Source organism: Anopheles stephensi, chromosome 2 (assembly GCF_013141755.1).
Source record: "Anopheles stephensi strain Indian chromosome 2, UCI_ANSTEP_V1.0, whole genome shotgun sequence".
Classification (NCBI taxonomy): domain Eukaryota; kingdom Metazoa; phylum Arthropoda; class Insecta; order Diptera; family Culicidae; genus Anopheles; species Anopheles stephensi.
The window spans coordinates 60,409,568-60,430,337 of NC_050202.1; the positions used below are offsets into that span (position 1 = coordinate 60,409,568).

The following is a 20,770-nucleotide window of genomic DNA, read 5'->3' on the forward strand; positions in this document are numbered from 1 at the left end:
GAATTCGTTCCAGAAATATGGCAATCGTTGCGTAATGTCTTTTTTATGAGAGCTTTTATATGCGCAACATGTGATATTATGGGCGGCGAAAAGTCACATGTGCTTGTGGCATTTCTTTCTTCTGTTTTTTTTTTTTATAAACCACTTGTGTGAGAATTAAATTAATCCTCCCTGTAGCGGTAGTTCCACGTCTCACAACCGGCTGGGAACTGCACATTCGGGCCTGAGGGAACGATTATGCCTGATGGGATTGCTCTCCCATACTCTACTCCTCACGGTCCGAGATCATTGGCTGCCGGGGTGTACGCGTGCGATTCGCTCGCCCGTCTGAATTGGTTCGCTGAGCAAATAACCCCGAAGGGTATGCAATCCGGATTGCTCACTTGTTGTGGTGTGCCTGGTGAGAAAAGCTGACTGATGAACGCTTTCGGCAGGGCAGTCGCTCGGGGAGGTGCATCGTAAATCGTTTTTTTTTCTCCTAATTTCCGGTGCCGCTGGTCGTCGTTGTGCACGGATTTGAACTGCACACTAAATTCCCCAAAGCACAGTAGAAGAATGGGTCCCCGTGGGTGACAAGAGCCTTCCGTACGGGTAAGTGTCGCCTTCAGGAGAAGAATTCCACTCGTCAGTGTCAGGTTGATTATGATCCAGTGCATGGGGAGATGCAATGTCGGAAACCAGAGACATGTGTGTGTGCTGGTGGTGGTGCCACGTGCACGTTGATGAGAGATTACTGATTTTACTCACCCCCCAATGGACACAAGGTGCACCTGCTGGAATCTTGCCGTGCTCCAAATTACCCGCCAGGTCTCTCTCGGTGATTGCATTTCTTGTGTTCGCATGGTGAGTGCACAACACACATATCGTCTTGCAAGGGCGGCCGACGTTGCAGAAGATGGGGCGTCGAAGTGGCGGCGTACTTCTGTGGTTGGCGGCGATATTGGTGGCGGTACCCGCTTGTGTTCCTGCTTTGGCGGCCAGTGGCTTCTCTAATTATCCACATTAAGACAACTAATAGACTCCGCTATTTTAGCCCCGTTTTCCTTCCGGATGGAGAGTGAAAGAGAGATAGGGAAAGATGACTGCAACCGCTTGCTGGTAGCGTCTTCTGTTACTGCTTCTGGAAGTAATGAGCAGCAAAGAAACGCAATGTTTGCCACGCGGACACCGCCGGTAGCAAGCTCTGTACATCTCGAAGAGCAACGAAAAAACAACGACGTTCGACGAGTTTGAAGAAACATGGAATGATGAACTTCTTTTGTGCTAATCTGAGGCCAGATACAGCGGCATACGTTTCATGATCAAGTCCGCTTGGAAGTGATCGATGTTTGATTGTTTTTATAGATGTTTACATAGAGGATAGTTGTGTAAAAACCCGGGATCAATGTCACTTAAGTACTGCGGAAAGTGTATCGCTTTCCTGTAAGTTTTTAAGGGAAATATTTTACCAGACATATGACCCGTGCTGGATCTTTCTTTCCAATTAATATCAATACTTGTACCATTGCTTCGAACTAAAGTATTCATATAAAGAGTTCTTATACCCTAAATATAAAGAGAATATATTTTCCATTAGAAATTCGATCGTGCCTAGCAATGCACGTGAGCCTGATCGGTACCTATCGGCGTGCGCATGATTAATTTCAATTTCAAATTGTTTATAACCGATTTGGCGCGGAAAAACAAGAAAAAAGAGGCCGCGCGTATCTTGGGCCCGTGATGCGCCCGACTTCTGGAGCTTGAACCTCTTTTTTTCCGAACTCACCCACTCGAAAGGCATGGTGTGAAGATTGTGGTGGTTGTTGTTGTTTGCTGGTCGGTCGGTCCCGGTAAAATCGGTAATATGATCCGAGCGGCGGCTTCCAGATGGGATTATCCTCGATCCCGTTTCGCGCCAAATGGAGCAATGATGGTAATTGCCGTTTTTGCCTCTTCTTGCTTCAGTTTCACACCCCCACCAGTGTTGTTTTTCTAATTCCGAACTTTTTCTTATCGATGCGCCATGTGGCCAAGCCCTGCAAATATCCACTGCCGCCACTGGTTGTGCCTCGGTACACCGGTACACTGTACGGCAGCAGCAGCCTTTCTTTCTCAGCGTGTGGTGTACATCCACTCTTCCCAATTCGATCGGCAAAGGAGGCAACGATTTGGGTATCTGTTTTTCATCACCGTTCCCTATTGTGTTACGGTAGAGCAGCATGAAGCGAACAAATAACGAAAAAAAAAACGAGAAGAACAACGATTGATTTGCGATGATTTACGCTTGCGGGATGAATATTCGGTGGTATGGCTGCCGGAATCAAATTGTGGGCACGCAGTGCCTAGTGAATATTTAGGTCACTAGGTTCGTCGATTTGTGATTGTTTTCGCATCTTTAGGTCGGCACGGGAGAGAATGTTCGATGGTCGGCTTTATGGAGAAGGTGAGAAGCGTGGATATAGTTGGTAGCTATGCATAAGATTAATTCGGCAGCATTTTTCATGCGGGATTCTTGGTAAAAGGAGGGATGGTAAATTAATTTGCTGCATTCTTTGTGTCTTGAGATGGAACTGGTTTTACTCTTAAGATAGTTTTAGTTAGTTAGACACTTTTAGTTTAGTTCAGTTCGTTTAGAAAAAAATATTATGAAACTTATATTATGAAACAATGTATAAGACATGCGAGTTTGACTTAAAACCATTGAATGTCTAGAATCCCCAATGATCTTTTAAAACTAAAATTAGGTATAATGTTTCTACTTCTTTATGGCGAATTAGGTTTCCTGTTTTTTTTTTATTTTTTAAAGTTTTTCAATTAAAAACTATCCCTCGAATTGTGGTCAAATGCAATCAAAATAGTCATTCAAATTTCTCGCTTTCTAGTATTAATTCAAAAAACTAGTATTTACCTTAAAAATTGAAGTTGTAGACTAATAAAATTGTGAATAAATAATAAAAAGATAACTTTTTCATATTAGTTACTAAACCTAAACCTAGCTTATTCTAGGGTTTTCTTACATTATTTACCTTCTTCTTGGCATTACACAACCTCGAGAGGTCTCGGCCTGCCTTTTCTTGCTTTCTGTGACTTGATTTTACCCGTAGCTGAATAGTCCTGCGTTCGGAGAGGCGATCATGATGGAATTTGAACCAAGGTCCTACCGTGTGCAGACTGGCGCTGCTGTCGCCTTTGGCCACCTGACCGCGATTAGAATCTTTGTGTTAAAGCATAATTGTGAATTTTTCTTATTTTTGATTTTAATAATCATTTTCATAACCGTACCTTTATTTTAATTCCATTTTCTATCTAAAAACACGATCCAAAGGAATCAACGTGCTCTCCAAAATGAAAAGGGATTGTTTACCGCCCGTCAAAGCTCATACCTCGTTACATAGCACTCGAAGGGGTGGCCCTTTATGCCACTGCGCGCTATGCTAACGAGTCGTTGACGTAATGCGAAGGAACGCTAAATCTGTTATGACACGTGAAAGGAAGCCCTTTTCGGAGAAATGTAATTATGTTGCTTCACCGGCGGGCGGGACAACACACACCACTTATGCTTCTTCTGCCCGGCCGGACACAGCGTGATTGATCGAAAATGAAGCAAATTGGATGCAGCAAACGCGCCATTGCATTGGTCCGCTTGGGCGAAGGCACGTGATAGGAGACACGGGGAGAAGCGAAGGGGAGAGATAGATAGAAATGGGAAGTTTGCCATACACCCGTCAACATACCGTTGATGATGGTGATGACGAGCACCAAATGAGACGTGAAGCGGGAGGATAGTTTGCTAAATGGCGACGATAAACGGTCTCGTCACACGTCACGATCCGGGAAAGATGGTTCGTGCTCGGTAGAAACAGGGTGAAAATTAAGTGAAAACGATAGAAAAAACATTGATTTGGTGAAGCAACTGCGACACTCCTCAAAAAGAGAAAAGATTGAGATGAACCAGCCGAGGACAACAGGCGTTATGATTGCGACCGAAAGGTTGTTGAAGAAAAAAAGTTGAGTTTTTCCAACGGGCTTTTCGTATATCCGGAACGCCACATATAGGAGCTTTCTCGCTCCGGCTTTGTTTGTGTGGACGGTTTTTAGTTTAGGATTTGGAGGTATTTGAGCCATTGTGCAACGTTGATTTCGTTCGTGCAGCATAATTCATCGAACATCGAAGCTTCGTGGTCGCCGAACCGACTTCTTGTCGTCTTATCGTTTTCGATCGGGCAGCGCTCTTTTGTGGTGGATTTATTTTACTGCTACCGGGTGCGCTATTAAAAAGGCACAATATGCTGTGTGTGGCCAAACTACGCTGCGTGTTTCATAGTTGATGAAGCCGGCACATATGAACGGTGATGGATTTTTCCCCCGTTTTTCTCACGCTCAATTGGGGAGTGAGCTTATACGAATGGCGCGTATGTAATCAGGCAAGCCCTAGTTAAAGCCCTGCTGCACTCTTTTGTAGGCATTTGGGCTTAATCTTTCTTCGCTTCGTCTTCCTCGCCATCAAACGGCCGTAGCTTTCGTGATAAGATTTACTTTCTTTCGGAGCAGGCAATGGCTAGGGCTTATGGTGGTGGCCCAGCAAGAAGACTTTATATCGCCTTCGTTGGTGGGAATGTGCGCTCTGGTGTGTTGTTATTTTTACTTCCAACCGTACGCGGGAGAAAGGGTAAAACGATGACGGTTTAGTCTGCCCATTAATTGCCGCGCTAAAAGCGCATTACTGTGGCGTCCGCGGCGTGTGTGTGTGTGTGTGGTGGCCACATCAATCACTTTATCCGAAAGCACTCTCCTCGCTGCGTCGTGGTTTGCTTCTCCACTCATCATCCGGCTGGATCGTGCAATCGTTGCGGGGATCATCATAATCAACGTGTGCGCCACCATCATGCACAACATGTATGCATCCGTGAGTCGAAAAAGTGCACCACACAAACGCGCGCACGCTCATGTTTGGGAAAGTCGTTGGAAAATGATGGTATTTAGCTCGGTGGCAAGATTCTTTAAACCAACCCGGCGACCGCCAATGTTTGAACTTTGGCCACCGAACCCTTTTGATTGGTGTATTTTTATGGTTTTCCCTTTACAGCATTGGGCTGACGAAGATAGACCAAAATCAATCATCACTGGTAAGCTTCAGGAGTTGTGTCTCTCCCTCTTTGACTCACCGGGTTTAAGTGTACTGGCTGCAATGCATCGAGTCGGAAGTTACCGCACCAGGGCTGGAATTCCATCTCCGATCCGATCGCGCGCCGTGTTTGGTGATCGATCGATTAAGGGGCACCACTACTTATTATGGCGACGAGTGATTTAGCGCGAGCGCGAACGTGTGGAATGAATTTTAAAAATGCACTTTGAACCTTTGTGCTTTTTTGTTGTTGTTGTTGATTTGGTCCCGCGTTACCTGTGATTTTGTTTCACCTGTTGTTGTAAGTGCAGACCTTCGTCTTCGGTATGGGCATGTAAGGCTTTCATTTATTTCGGGTGATTTGTTCGGTTGCATAATTTAGCCGTGTGGTTAGGCGGATTCGCTTGTGCATGCTGTTAGGGTGCAGTGTGTAGTTCACACATTTGGAATGTAATAGTTGTGGATTTGTTTTATAGATGGAGAATAGATTATACTTCAGACGAATTTTCACCCCTTGTGAGTTGGGAATGAGATGGTTATGAGGATTATTTTATTTTAAATGGGATTAATGATTTAAAAATAATGATCAATTGCTAAGAACGAATTTTTAAAACTCACTCATTCAAATTTTTTAAATTAAAAAATAATAATAAATGGAATAAATAATAAATAAATAATGTTTAATTGCTCGTTGATATCACCATAGATCAAAAGATTTGACGCGGCCTATAGCGACGAACCCTATCGGTATGTGGTTTGGAGATTATGTCGCTGATGCATATTTGTTGTAAAAGTAAATTTTAATTTTGGAGTTTGTCTTGTATTTTTCGATATAAAATAATGTAAATTTCTATTAAAAATAGGAAGCAGCATGGAAACGAAGCCAATTTTTCTATATATTTTTTATTACATTTATTAATGTCAACTAACCGAAGAAAGTTTCGATATCTCGAGTACCAATTTCTCACCCTACGAATGGTTCAGCAACAACAAAAAAACCCGATTACAGGAATGTTTGCCCCGGTTGACAGCTGAAAGGTCAATGTAATCGATCTTTCGCACAGTGCCGGGCGCGCTCGTGAAAGGCGTGAGAATCCTGGACTCTGGTGGATGCGATCGATCGGTCGAAATGATAGCCGAAAATTTGCACGTCTTCAGCGTGCAATTTCCTTTGTGGCAAATTCAACCATTCCACGCTTCTTTTCTGCTTCCATGGTTTCATTCTTTCGTTGGCGAGCGTTGTAGCTTCGCCGAAGCGTTATTTGTGCTCGTGGAACTCTTGTGCCCGGTTTTTTTTATTCGCGCAAAGACGGATGGAAGCTTTTTCCAAATCCCGCACGATTCGCTTCACGCTTTGGCGAATATAGTGTGTGCGTTCTTTATGGTTAAACCGGAGGAATAGTAGTAGGCATGTGGGTACAAAAGGTGCAAAAAAATGAGGAATGAAGAAAGCTAGACACATTCGCAGCCAACAAAACGCCGGTTTGTTGCCACCTTTAATGCCGAAAACGCGTTTCTACCCTGCCCGGTTTTCCAGATGGTGGTGGGAATTCGTCTGTGGAATTTTCCCGTTCTGTTCGTTCTTATTTGGCGGTTTTTCGTTACTTCCTTTCCCGTTCATTATTGCGGGTACGCACCGTTATGGCAGGGGATGCAGGGAAAAGGCGGAATGGTGGATGGTGGATGGTGGGTGTCGGTACCGAAACCGATTAGATTAAATATTTGAATGCAAAATTGGCAATGAAAATAAAAGCCATCGATCCATGAGATGAATGCTCCCCCCCTCTTCCACTGGACTAATTCCGTGATTTCGGGGCGAAGATTAACGTTGACGTTGGAGAGAGTGTTCTCATCGTTTGTTTCGTTGGCCCGACAGCGCGGAGTTGCGAGGTTTGCAATGGTAAACTTTATGTTTGTTCTTTGTCTTTGTTTTTTCTTCTTCCGTGTCCGTCAATGACGTACGTCAATCGGAAGTTCATTGCACTTTTTGGTCTGTGTTGTTTGTTTGCCGAAGCCACGGATGTTGTCGTCCGGTATAGTGGGAAAGTCTAACACAAGTTCATCGTACTGGTTTGTTGCGTACGTTTTGTGGTGGTGTATGAAACTGATTTTCTTTGGCTTAATGGGTAGGCCTCAAGTTTCTACATGGGAATAAGAATTAGAGATACAAAAAAAAAAATTGTATTAGAAGAGAAAATGGGAATATTGAATTTAAGCTACAATGATTGAATATCTCCATCATGCAAAATAGAATGTACCACGACTTTTCCACTAAAATTTCTTTAGTCAGTCTCTGAACTATGCCGAGGATAGTTTCCTGTTCCTTACCTATCCAACAATTTCTGCCTCGGTTTCTGCTTTTGCTGCCTCACAAATCATCCAAAACTCATCTTCACTGTTTGCCACTCGATTGGCAATCGATCAGAGCGGGGGGAAAACGGGATAGCCGCATACCAGCGACCGGATGACTGCCCGATTGGAGGAGGCCTTTTCCTGAGCGCAAAAATGTCTTCGCCAAAGCTTGGGCGTACCCAGGGAGCTCGAAACCATCCGTTAACCAGACGGTTGGACTGGAATCGTTTTCCTTTCATCGTGACCTTTCCACAGTTTTACGAGATGATGATGAATGGTCATGATATACACTCTGTTGTTGTCTGTCGGTGGTTTAGTTTGCTTTGTGGCTTTTGTTAACCAGCGACGAAGAAGAACAAGAACAACCGGCTGGTTGATTTGGCGCAGAGCTTAAAGGTAAATGAAAAAAGCAACTCCAAACACACATCCAAGATGAAACACACATTCATGGTTAGATTGTTTTCGGAAGTGCACCGTGTTGAGACCTAAAGTTCATGCTAGTTTCGCCGAAATCGTACCACATCTTGGGCAGTCACAGTCACCACGTGGAAGAAAACTCCGTAAGACGCCATTCATCCTTAGCTGCCGAGCCTCAGCCGTTGTGTTGACTGGTGGAAGAGTTTGGTGAGCTTGCTTGCGCCTTCCGATCGTAGATCATTCGAGCCGGCCTCTGAGAAGCTTCCAGGTTCCTGGTCCGTCTATCCGTCTGGCTGACTGGCTCGCTAGCTGTCCAGTCCCAGATCTATGGCAGCATGAGCATGAGCGAACGAACCGGGAGATTAATTAAGATGATGAAATATTCGTGATGTGTCGGAAAGTGAGTAGTAACAGTGTTCCCTACGTTTCTATGTCCTATTGACGACTATGCTACTTTCCCGGGGTTTTTTTTGTTTTGTTGAAGCATTATTTCCTCGGAAACATTCGGAAGGCGACGATGGGTGTCTACTCTTCTACCTGTCAGACTTCGAAACGCGATCGAAACACGAGGCTCTGCAAAAAGATACAGGAAAGCATAATAAAAGGCCAACTCGAAACGGTCGCTCCGATGAAAGCGATATCATGCTTTCTTCGCACGAGCAATTAACTTGAAGCCCGACTCCGATGCTGATTCATGCTGTCCATTGTGGTAGCATTTCTGCTCTGGTCGCCGTCGTCGTCGTCATCATCATTCCCGCACCGAGCATTACTAAACAAAAGTTGCATAGATGCTTGTGGTGCAGCAGAGTCGCTTCCCCGTTTCGTGCACCCGTCGTTCCTACCTTCGCCCGGGCTAGGACAGGAGGTACTCACTAGCATAATGAATGGCGCTCACTCCGGTTGATGCTTGAAGCGTGCATGAAGGTTGGTGAGCGATTCTTTCCCTTTCCCCGTTGAATGTGGTGGCCCTTGTTTACTTGTGAAAGGGGATGAAAATGCACTTTTGCATCTCAACATCAATCATTCGGCTCGAATCCAAATCTTTTTCTCGTGTGTGGGGGAGGTTTTTGTGTTTTCGGGGGTTGTTGTTTTTTAAAGGGCGTTAGTAGAAAGTGGAGGACATTTTTGAGGCAGGAAACAGTAATTATGTTGAAAGGAATTTGCTGTTTCATGCGTTTCGTAATCAGATTATTCGTTTTATTTTACATTTAGTGAGGGATTTGAAAGGGAAATATGTGGAAGATTGTGAAAAAACCTCCCCAAAACGCGCATCAGTGACAGAAGATGAGTTATGTAAATGATTGGTGCATTTCGACGGCAGATCATGTTGGTGAGCTTTGCTGAAACAGAGTGAAAGAAATTAAATGCACCCTTTCAAATACTCGACATTATTCGGCAAACCAATTCCCACACCACGAGCTCAGAACGGTTCGCTTGTAATTTATGTTTTATTTAGTTTTGTCTCAATCTCAGCCTGCATAAGTCTGTAATTCGGAGGGATTGTACGTAGAGGGTTTCGCAACCAATGATGACTCACTTTATAATTAAGCACGTCGACATTGCTCGGTACGACGTAAATCATCGCCCTCCCGGTGATGCGATTCCGTTGCGAATTTCGGTGTTAATTTTAGGGTAAAGTTTTAGAGTGGTCTGCACTTTGCCTGGGCGGAAATCGCATCCGTCACAACGTCACATTAATTTTTGCAGCCCTTTTTTTAAAAGCGAATTTCAAACGCCAATGGGGTACTTGAGACTGTATGTCGTGTGTGTGTGTGTGGTTCTGTAGAAAAAAGGGAGTTATAACGATGCTGTAATCCGAGCGTTCGTTAAGATTCATGGTTGCTTCTTTTAAAATCAGCAACCGCATAGACATACGCGTGGTGTGACGAGACGTGACTTATCGAAATTCATGGCAAGTTCATGGTGCTTGTAATGCATTATGCGTGAATCTACTGTAAATCGGGTTGGTTTTGGCAATGGTAATGAATTATTTTACTTTAAATAGGTTGTTACGCTTTGCTGACTTGGGCATGGTTAGGGCGATATGAAGGACACGTGCAAGAGCAGGTTTGATGTGTAATGCGCAATTTAATGCTTTTTTTAATGTGGTGATTGTTATAATATTTAAAATGAGCATAATGTTGTATGTTGTTTTAATCTTAAAAAGAGGGAGTTGTCAGATATTTAAGGTGGAAAATCCGGGAACCATCTTGTATATCTCAATCCAGATTCTGGTGTACACTGACGCCTTAGACATCATTGATTTGGGATTGCCGTGTAGAAGAAGCTTACATAAAGAAAAAGGAAGCGTCGGGGGGAATATTCTTGAAGGGTTATTACAGACACCGGATCACATGCAAGGTGTATGTATTTAGAAGGTGAATTTTTATCGATTTGACGAGGCGACATTTTAGTCGAGTTATGTCAGAGTTTGTTTACAAAAACATATGGTATGGGGCTACAAACATGAACAAACAGCCTCGATTCTCGGTCCTTTGAGCAATTTTGCTAATTTATGGGTCATCTTCGCATATTAAGTGTTGTCCCACAGAAGATTGACGATATTTGGTTGCATTTTTCGTCAAAAAATCACAAGCGATACCACCACCGGCGCCTCCTCCGACGCTGCCATCACTCTTCTCAATACCCTTCCCCTCGATCACCACGGAACTGTTATGTCAGGTCGAGAAATGTCAATTTGCTCTAAACAACTCTACCTTCTATATCTACATACCTTGATCACATGAGCGGACAGACAGGTAATCGCACCTTTCAAGTCCTCCATATTTTCAAATATCTTGGATCCTAACCTAACAAAAAAATGTTTTTGAGATCCGCGCAAGGGTTGCTAGTTGCCAATAAAGGAAATGTAACAATCTGAGGACTTCTTCACTCTGAAACTTGTCGGAGCTTGAACGGAAGGAGCTTGAATTGTAAAAAAAAAAAACATTTATAGTTCCTGTACTCTCTAAGGCAAGTAGTTTATCCGCTTCTGACAAGAATCTCTTAATCATCTCCAGAAATATCATATATATTTTTCCAAATGTGGAGAAGGACAAGTCAAGAAACTCTACAATTACGAGTTCGGTGAGTTGTGCGATTGTACTCTAATGCAGCGAAATAGACTTGCTCCGATGGCCTAGTCCTAACATGAAAGGGCCCCAGCTTGTGAAGGCCTTATCGTTTGTCCCTAAGTAGACCTAGTAGATCTAGACCTAGTCCATAATAAACCCTAACTGAGATATCAGAGAAGTAAAAGGCCTGGCTATTGAATTGATCTGAGGCCTCTGATGCCTTCTTTTTATTTCTTGGCCTAACGATATCTTAGGTCATGTCTGCCAATTCTGGCTCACTAGACTTATTGATACCGAATTGTTTGGTTAGTCAGTCAAGTCATCCCTATGGGGGAACGGCACAGATGAGATTTGAACCCCGGTTCTGCCGTGAGAAGACTTGCGCCGCAGTCGCATCTATCTTTTGGTGTTCTGAAATCGTCTTCTACGGTACTTCAAATCAATATTTATTTTTATCCAAAGAAAAAGGTTGAAATTTTGCAAATTTACATCTATGCCTCGCTTTCTTTTACCATCTATCTCCTTCTCTCTCTCGCTTACATTCCGCCAAATTTGCAAAAAGGTTTTTTTTTACTGCGTCCAATATGTTTTGCATGCTGTAATTATTACATCCATTGCATCAAAAAGCATCGCAATCGCACAACAGGTCCGCCCTCTTCCGCCCAGACTCCATTACCGTTACCGCACCTGCTATCTCGTAATCGAAATCAATTTTCTCACCGTACCCTTTTTCAATCAACCTTTTCCCTTTTTTTTCCTTCATCCTCCACCGGTTGTGATGTTAACAGGAAAACGGATCGTGGTTGTCTTTCTTCTGAAGCATATTTCCTTCCTTTTAGGCAATAGTGCACGCCGTAGCGGAAGGGCGCCCTAGCGGATAATAATAGCGATAGTGCGAAACTATTTTGCACGTGACTGTAGTGGAGTAGGAAGGGTTGAAAAAAATGCACAGACAGGCACAGGCACTTTGGCAGGTCTTCTTGCAGGTCAAGCGTCCACGGGAAAATGGGTTCAGCTGTGGCACGGATTTCGGAACTGTGGGACGTGAGACTCGTGAACTATGCATTAGATGAAGAAGTACATGAGGGACAAGATCGTCTCCATTTTTCGTAGCCGTTACTCTAGTCCAGTTTGACACAGCGATTCTGTCCTCTCTGTCTTCGAATGCATTCCTGGACGTCGCCGTTCTCGCTTCAGACTATCTCATCTCCAGGCTACCTCCTTGAGCGTGTCTTCGGTAAAGCCATGGATTGGCAGCGACTTGGCAGGCAAAAAGTCCAATGAACGATGCGATGGAGGAAGAAAAAAAAGCCCGCAAAGTACAAAGCGTTCCTACCGCAGTCCAGCGTTTAATGGAATTGATGTTAATTTGCGATGAAACTGAACATAAGTTATTTTTCCTTCCCCGGTTTCTTTACCTCTTCATGCGGGCTTAGAAGGTGAGATCGCCACGTGCAAATCGGCTTCGAACAGCAAAGCATGGACGGTTTTGCGGACGATGGCTACCCTTTTTCTCTCTTGCCATGATCTCTCACCGATCGTTCGTTGTTGGCAAGCGTACGCCTGCCCTCCTATCATTGGAGGCTTATATTGGTACTGCTTCATCATCGGGCATCATCATAGATTAAGTTCACTTTCTTTCGCCGTGCGTCAGAAAGGTTCGATGTGGTGGCCGGCCCGGGTGCGGGTGTCGATCCATTTTGTTCCTTCGCCACCAGCAACCGTCACGTCGTTACTTTACCACGCGCAGGAACAGGGCAAAAACGCAGTTCCGCAACTCGCAATCTCGTGGTCCGACAGAATTTGTTGTTTGAAAACTGTGTGTGTGTAATGGAAAGCTTTTCCAAGGGTATTCGCGTGGCGGTTAGGTTCTCACATTGTCGATAGCTTTACAGGGACGATGCGGCGGACGAACGCGGTTCGTGTGATTAATGCTGATGGAAAATATGTTCATCGTGTATGATAGACGACGACGACGAGCGTTTGTTTGCACGGTGAAGCATTTTTATTAAACATGATATCAATTTCCTTTCCCGCGGTGTCGTGGTCAATTATTCGTGCTTCGATACAATGTAGGTGAATTGTTTTTATTTGCTGGTACTTTGAAGATGTTGTAAGGGTCTCTATATCTTGATGCATGTTCTTATAGACATTATATGTGTTTTTTTTCCAAACAAATATACAATTTTAGTACAACAAACATGGAACTTCCTCCAAGTAGTCAATAAAATCGTCAGCTATTTTTGTCCAATTAAATCCAAGGTTCGCCAAGATCGACAAATTTATGACATCAACCTTTCGACTTTTTCCCTTTATCGGCTCCGCACATTTTCCATTTGTGTTCATTTTCACACTTTTGTTTTATTAAAAACTTCCATACCTAGTGGATTGACCGTATTTATCCCGTTCCCCTGGCTTTGCTGAGCGCTCTAATAATCCCTTATTCGAAGGTTTAATTTGTGTTGCTTACTCTGGGCAGTTTAGTGGCCCACGCGCGCCTACTGATCGGTGAGCGATGCCACCAATCTCAAATTATCGATCAATTCACTGTGGAAAAACCGGGGTAAGATTGATAATGAACTTGACCAAAGTAGGTGAAACTGGTTAGGGTCAACGTAGAGTAAGGGGAACCTGCCATTATATCGCATTAAGTATCAGTAACCTTTCAGCTGGCTTAAGTTTTCTCCCCGATCTCTGCGTGGATCTCTGCCCTTTTTAAGAGTTTTCCCATCAAAAATATCGTTCGCCCACACTCGCGTACTCCGAGGTGGAGGTGGATTATTAACGCAATAACCTCGATTTAATTTCGACCACTTGACACGGGTCCCTTCCCCGAGGTTCGGTTGCGGTCGATCAAGAGAAATGTGGTGCGTTGGACGGAGCAAATATGACAGAGTGTACTGCGTACACCGACTACTGCTGCCACACTACACACTGGCAACTTATCATTAATCTTTCGGATGCCAATTGGAAGAGCGCGTTGACAGCAGCCAGCGTACCGGGCAAGTGCTTCCAACGAACTTGCTGAAGTAGCGCACGGTCGCCAGTCATGTGTGGCGGCATCATCGTTCCTTTCATCATTATCATTAGCCTCGTGTAATGATTGCCATTATCAGTCATAAATCAATGTATTTGAAGCGCGCGCTTCGGTGCGCGCTGTCGGTTCGATCGCGATGTATCGCGCTCTTCTTGAGAAGCGGCAATAAAGAAAACCTAGTGCCTGGTGAAGCAGCAGGAACAACTGTTGTCCACTGGGGGAGATAGTAGTAGATCGGGTCGGTAGAGAAGTCGAGCAAGCGCTCCATTTCATCATCATCATCTGGTCGATTCATCTAACGATCGCTGATGAACCACGTAGCTTAGCGTACGAAAATGAGATGAAATAAATTGGCAAACGGAAACGGAAACGGTTGTGTGCTGCGCGAAAGGAGGTTTATGGTGGAAGATAGCGGAAAAGGTTAACCTTTAACTTGTCGATACATATTTTGAACTTAATCGTTCATTTCTTATCTATACTAATTAGTATTCGGAATATTTATGCTACGCATTATTAATGCTTAAATGTTAGAGTGCTCAAAAAATATTATATAAAACCTGAATCACGTCATTCAATGGTAAGAAGGAAAAAAGTAAATTACTTTTTTTCCCAAAGCATCCAACTTTTGTTTTGTGGTCATGCTTGTGGCCTTGTAATCTCTCTCACTGCGATTCGATCATCCGAAGGAAAGTGATCTTCTCCAGATAACACCAACGACCAACGGTCAAACAAACGCGCGCTCGAAAGTGCTTTGCCCGAACACCCCAAATCAATTAATTTCTCGTCAACACCTACCGTAACGGGGTGCGACAAATTGCTTTCGGCCTACCAACTACCGCGCGGGTTACGTTTTTCTGCCGCTCTGGCCGTTGGCTACACGAGTAAGATCAGATTGTCGCGTGGAGTTGCATTCCTCGGTAGATCATCTTATCCAGAAGGTGACGGTGCAATGTCGGTGGCCACTGGCTTACCGAGTCACCCTTTCATTTGGCAGCAACACCAACGGCTCTAATTTCCTGTTTGGCGGCGTACACACGTTCCATAACCATAACACCATCGCTGGCGGAGAGAAAATCCCATCGGCAAGACAAGATCATTAATCATGCGGAACGGATTGCAGCTTGTCAAAGTCCACCCGGGTACGGTTTCCGATGCTTCTTAACCATCGCGTTACAATCATTTGTCAAGCCGTTTGGGTAAAATATATGTTTTTTGATAAGAGGTGCACATGCGACCATCGGAGGGACAGTGTGTTGAAAGAAGGTTGTTGTTGAAGGGGTAGCGCACAAAATTAATGAACATCACCGGGGCTAGTAAGTTGTTTGTTTTACTGATTGTTTATCACGGTCTCAGAGACTCTTGGTTCGAGATATAATTGAATTAATGTTTATGTTTCCTTTAACTGGTTGTATTGCAATTTAAAAAAGAAACTTCCATTCCTAGGAAGCGTTATTAAATAAACGTTAGCAATTCGCGCTCATGCTCTCAATCTTGAATCCCCGACCGATCCCTCCGTTGCGATCCACTTGAACGCTATTTTAAGTGTGACAAATTAATCAGCCCAAATTTGGCCCATAAAACAAACACACTTAAAGGGGAGCGGGGGGAGCTAAGTGCGAAAGCCAAAACAAAACAAAAATCGCCAACAACACCAACGGGTAAGAAAAAGTGCCCTCGAGCTTTCTTTTCCTGTCATTAAATTAATTAATTCGATGGCAACCAATTGAGTGTCGTTTTCTCTACGCAACGTGTGTTTGTTTTTTCTTTCCGCCTGCTGGTGGACCTCTGCTCCCGGGTGCACAACACGCCGATTTGTCTCTATTGTTGCTGCCATTTTGGACAATATAGCCGTGTGCCAAGAAGATTACACACATTTTTCATCCTCTCGTGCAGTTGGCGGCAACTAAAAATAGAAACAAGAAGGAAATGATGGAAAGTCGTCTAACGGAGAGTCGTAAGTATGGCGGTCGAAATTCGGTAGCAGTTACGGTGTCGCTGTATGGTTTACTCTTTTTCGGGCGGAAATTGACACTTAGACACTTGGGGAAAATGACTATATTTGGTTGGGGGTAAACCCTTTTCTTTTACCCAAGGGCAGCATGTTAAACCTCGCGTGTCAGTTGTAAAGTTTCTAGTTCCCATAATCCATGGTTATTGGCGCTTATCGATTTCCCACTGCAATGGCTTCCCGGGCTTGAGATGTATCGATTGTTGTAATTGAATTCTAGCTTAATGCGTGTGGCATTTGCCGTGGATTAAGGGTGAGCCCATAAATTGACCATTTTTTTTGAAATTCTACGTTTAAAAATTGATTAAAAACGGTGCAAAATAATTGTAAAAAATCGCTGCAAAAATGACTTTCCTTAAGCAACTAGGGATTATCTCCCCAATGTCACCGAAGTGCATGCTTGTCGAGCGCGAAAGATGTTCGTTGTTCCGTTGCTAATTTAACGTTACCGTAAGAAGCCATAAAACGTGTTTCCATGTGAATTCCATCTGCCCATTTCCAGTGCCAAGAATGTGTTGTGTCCCGTGCAAGAACGACCGCGCCGGGCTTTGTGAATTTTTGCTGGTGCATATGCAACTGCTCGCTGCGCCCTTAAAACCCTGTGGCCTCTCGCCTGCGCCATTGCGTGGCAAATCGACATTTGAGCGGAAATTGCATTTCCCGTGTATCGGGTGACTGTTTTCCCCTTTTCCTCCTTGGTTGCTTCCCCATCCGAAGGAGGATATCCGTTCTTCCGTTCGCTCTCTGGCGTGAGCGCTGGCTTCGGCGAGGCTGTTTATTTTCGATCAGCCGATCGGGTTACGGTTCAGTAGTTCTAAGCTGCGCGGGGCCGACCGACGGTATAAGTCAGTGGTTAGCATTTGCGTAAAGGTGCTTTAAACGGAGTGAACAACAGTGTGTTCCTCCGGTTTCCCGTCGTACGATACACATAGGTGGCCGGTTGGAACAGGAACAAAATCTATCGATTGCCCTGTTTTCACCCAGCTGCAGAAACAAATCCACTTGGAGAACAATACCAGAAAAATGCATGTCTCGTTTAGGGGGGGAAAAAGAGGCATCACTCGCACCGAACTCGCCAAAGAGAGTCACAAACTTTGGTAACGGGTGAAAGTGAAAATGGTTCGATCCAATTGAAAGTGAATTGAGCAATGGGGTGATCATCATCTGGTGGAGGGCGCGGTACAGGGTTGGAACGTAGCATCGTTTGTGCATTCTCCGTCATGTTTCTGCTGCAATTGGCCGTTGTGTTTCCCCCCCTCCCCCTCCTCGAGCGAGGTTTTGGTGTTTACTATTTTACGACACCGGTCGCCACAATGGAGCAGCACACTGGATGATGATGCTCTTGCGCCCTGTGCGTTCCTAATCAAGTGAAACGGTTGATGGTCAAAATTTTGCTTTCGTATTGCGCCACAACGAGCAAGTTCGTCGTCGTGATTTGCGCCAAACGAGACCGAGCAAACCCGGGTTTGGGTTTGAAAGAATGCTGTGATTGAAGTCTTTCGTAATGCAAGCGATGAACCCCGTCTTCGGTTGTTGGAGTGGAGAAGGTTGATGTGACTTTTCGGATCGGTCTTGGATCGCAAAAATTGCAAAGATAGGAGTTTTTGTTGTGCAATCGTGACGCAGGCATGAGGCGGGTGGCCACGGAAATGAGCAATTTTGCGCCGCTAGATGTGACAATCACCCGCATGTTTGCTTTGAGTGAGAGTAGTTCTTGATCGTCCTGTAAAAGCGTCGTTTGTTATAAATGGTCGGAGCCATTTCGATAGAAAATATGTTCAGAAAAATCTAATCAACTCGTTTCAATAGCAGTTTGACTGTTTATTACATTTCGATCATTAAATTAAGGGCAATTAAAGCGAAAGCAAAACGCCTTTTCACTTTTGAACCGATTTTCCACAGCTTTAGACATGTGTTAGACCGGGGAATGTAAATTTAAAACCTTTTCACTGTTTTCTGACGGTCCGCTGTGGACTGTGAAAGATATTTTAACGGAGGGTGTACTACTCGTCGGTGCTCACGGTTTGAGCTGGTGGCCGTAGGTCAAACTAGCAGAGTGAAGGAGCGAGCACATTAAAAAAAAGCTAAATCCATCACACTCGACAAGTTGCAGCGGCGGTGGTCTCAATTTCCTTCCACTCTGGCAAGCTTTTTCATTGCTTTCGACCATTCACTTTCGGCAATGGTGTCAGATTTAATTTAATTTTCCTCACATGAAACCGAAATGCGACTGCACTTTCGAACGCGCATCGCCCAGCCAAGCGGTGGTGGTGGGTCAAAAGTGCATCCATTAACTTTTTTTTATCGCCCACCAGCAGCAGGTGGTAAACGAGCAGGGCGAGTGCTTTTTCGTTTCGTTTGGTATAAATATTAGAGCAAAAAAAAAGTAAGAGCTTAGTTATGTACAATAGCATCCTTAACTATATGCGCATGTTCATGTCTCTTGTGGTGTGCTGGGATGCAGTGATGGATCATTAACCGCGGTCCAGTCGTCACCCCGTATCGGCTAATCAATAACGACCGTTAATTTAGGGCGAATGGAGCTACTCTAAGCGATGTCTTACTTTCCAATCGGCAAAGCCAACTGCTTACACATTGCAATGAAGAGCAGCGTATGCCAGTGTGTTGGAACTGGACGGAGGCAAATTGAAGGGAAGGAAAAATTACCTTTGCCTCTTCCGCCGATGTAATACCAAATGTGTTTCCTTTCAATTTCGAATCTTCGATCGGTGTGTCGAAGGGAGGATGTTACGTACGTCCCGGTGCGCTTTTTCTGTGGACATTATGCAAATAGGCAAAGAGCAACCTGGTCAATTCCTTGTAAGAGAAGCATCTCGCTGCAGTAGCGCTAGAATAGTATTTACATGTTGGAGCGTGTTGCACGAGTAAAGAGCAATTATTAATGTTTTCTCCCTTTTTTTCTTCTCTTTGTAGGTAAGTTGGCGAAGCGAATCGAAAATCACTACCCTGGAAATAGGCATGGAAAAGCTTTTGGGATACTAAATACTGAAAAAGCCGACAAAAGTTTCAACAGTTTGGAGAAGAGGAAAGAAAAGCACAAAACGGTAGTGAAATTAGAGATAGTGGATATTTTGGATCATTTAAACCTTAGACTATAAGTCATTATACTTAGGGAATTACGGTGTTGTGCAGAATTACTTTGTCGATTGATTTCGATTGACTACAGCGTTTTGTTCCATTTTGTGGAATTGTTTGAATCGCTTAGGGGAAGGATTCCAAAGAATACAAATATAATGGAACTCTCCAAAAAAACTTGGGGATACATGCATCACAACTGTGTAATTCAGCTGTGTGATTGCAATCAGCTCTGTTTTAAAGAACTGATCACTGCGGCGCCGATCTTCACGGCGTTCAAATCCCATCCAGACCGCCACCCAGCACGTTGGACTTTCCAGCTACGGGTAAAATCAAGTCACAGAAAACCAGAAATGGCAGGCAGAGAACTCACGAGGTTGTAGCACCAAAGATCAAGAAGTCGTAAGGCCAGGCCATTTCTGAAGAATAAAAAAATATATTGATAGCTAAATCATCAGTCCTGTATCTAATATTTTAGTTCATGTTAACTGAGACAAAATCTACAGAAAATTCCCCATGTCGAATCTCCTACACCAAGGTCCTTTCACACTAAGAATAGTTGACGGGGTAACACTTTCTTTGCGGTGAGCGTAGTACCCTGGCATGATTGCACAAGAAATTATTAGCGGCCGGAGAAAAAATCGCACAAGCCTGCATCAAATACATCAAACTCACCCGCAGGCTTCCGTTTATTTTTCCTCCCTGCTAACAGTGTGCAACGCTTGCCTTATTATTGTTATTTTGCTTAAAATCGATCACCTTTTGCGCTGGTCCCGGGGCGTAGAAAATACACTCGACGACGACGACGAGTACAACACCGCCCGAGATCGCATCGTCCAACACCATCTGCGTCACGTCGATGCCTCTACCACGGTACGTCTTAGTGGTAGCATAATTATGCTACTTTTCTTTCGCACTCCTTGGGGGCACCGGTACGCTGTTAGACTTATTGCCCCTGCTCGGCAGATACGTTTTTTTTTCGCTAAAGGCGAAATTGTACCACACCACGTCGCATCATTTGGCACCATCTCTCATGGCCGTGAAACAACAAGGTTGGCGAGTTGGGAAAATAAAATCGCACCCTATGGCGATTTTACCCTCGCCCGTGGGGGTTGTGGCGCCATTTGTTTTTTCCCCTAGTCCTAGTCGTCCGCCGTTGGATTAGTCCGCGAGAGAGTGTGGAGTGGAAGAGATATAAAATTAATAAAACCCCACTTTAACTGCCACCGTGGGTATTCGGAGCCACGCGCGCGCTCTCTGTCCGCACGGAAAGTGATCAGATATTTGCATATTGCCCTGCCGGAACGTAATGTTCCGTTTGCAGTCCTCGAATCGGAAATCCTAGAGGGTTTTGCTGTGCATGGGGCGCATAGCGAGTCTATCCATTTAGCCCGAACCCAATCGAATTCGTTTGGTAAGATGATGGGGCGTGTTGCTGGTGGAAGCGGTACTGCAACAGCAGCTAATCATACCAGTCGGCCGGTGCAGGAGAGATGAAAAGTAGGCTGCACTCGTTTAGTGTTAAATGAATGTTTATCAATTTCTCTTTACACGAATCCCTTTCGGGGGCGGCAGTCGATGTCGTTTTACCTTGCCGGCTTAGCATGTTGTTACTTTGTTGTCCTGCACTGACAGGGCTGAAGTGAGACAATTTAATGCGGTTTATTTACTTAAACGATGTA

At 44.4% G+C, this 20,770-nt stretch overlaps 2 protein-coding genes across 2 annotated transcripts in view; both read left to right on the forward strand.

Annotated features, from left to right (window-relative positions):
• LOC118506514 overlaps window positions 1-19,715 on the forward strand; it is a 39,418-nt gene extending 19,703 nt beyond the window's left edge. The window contains exon 2 of the mRNA XM_036043741.1: window positions 18,927-19,715. Coding sequence (XP_035899634.1) covers window positions 18,927-19,111 — 185 coding nt within the window. The 3' untranslated portion in view covers window positions 19,112-19,715. The remainder of the gene's footprint in view (window positions 1-18,926) is intronic.
• The window catches only part of LOC118506509 (microtubule-associated protein Jupiter), a 111,870-nt gene that overhangs the window by 30,372 nt on the left and 60,728 nt on the right, over window positions 1-20,770 (forward strand). The gene's annotated exons all lie outside the window — the stretch shown is intronic.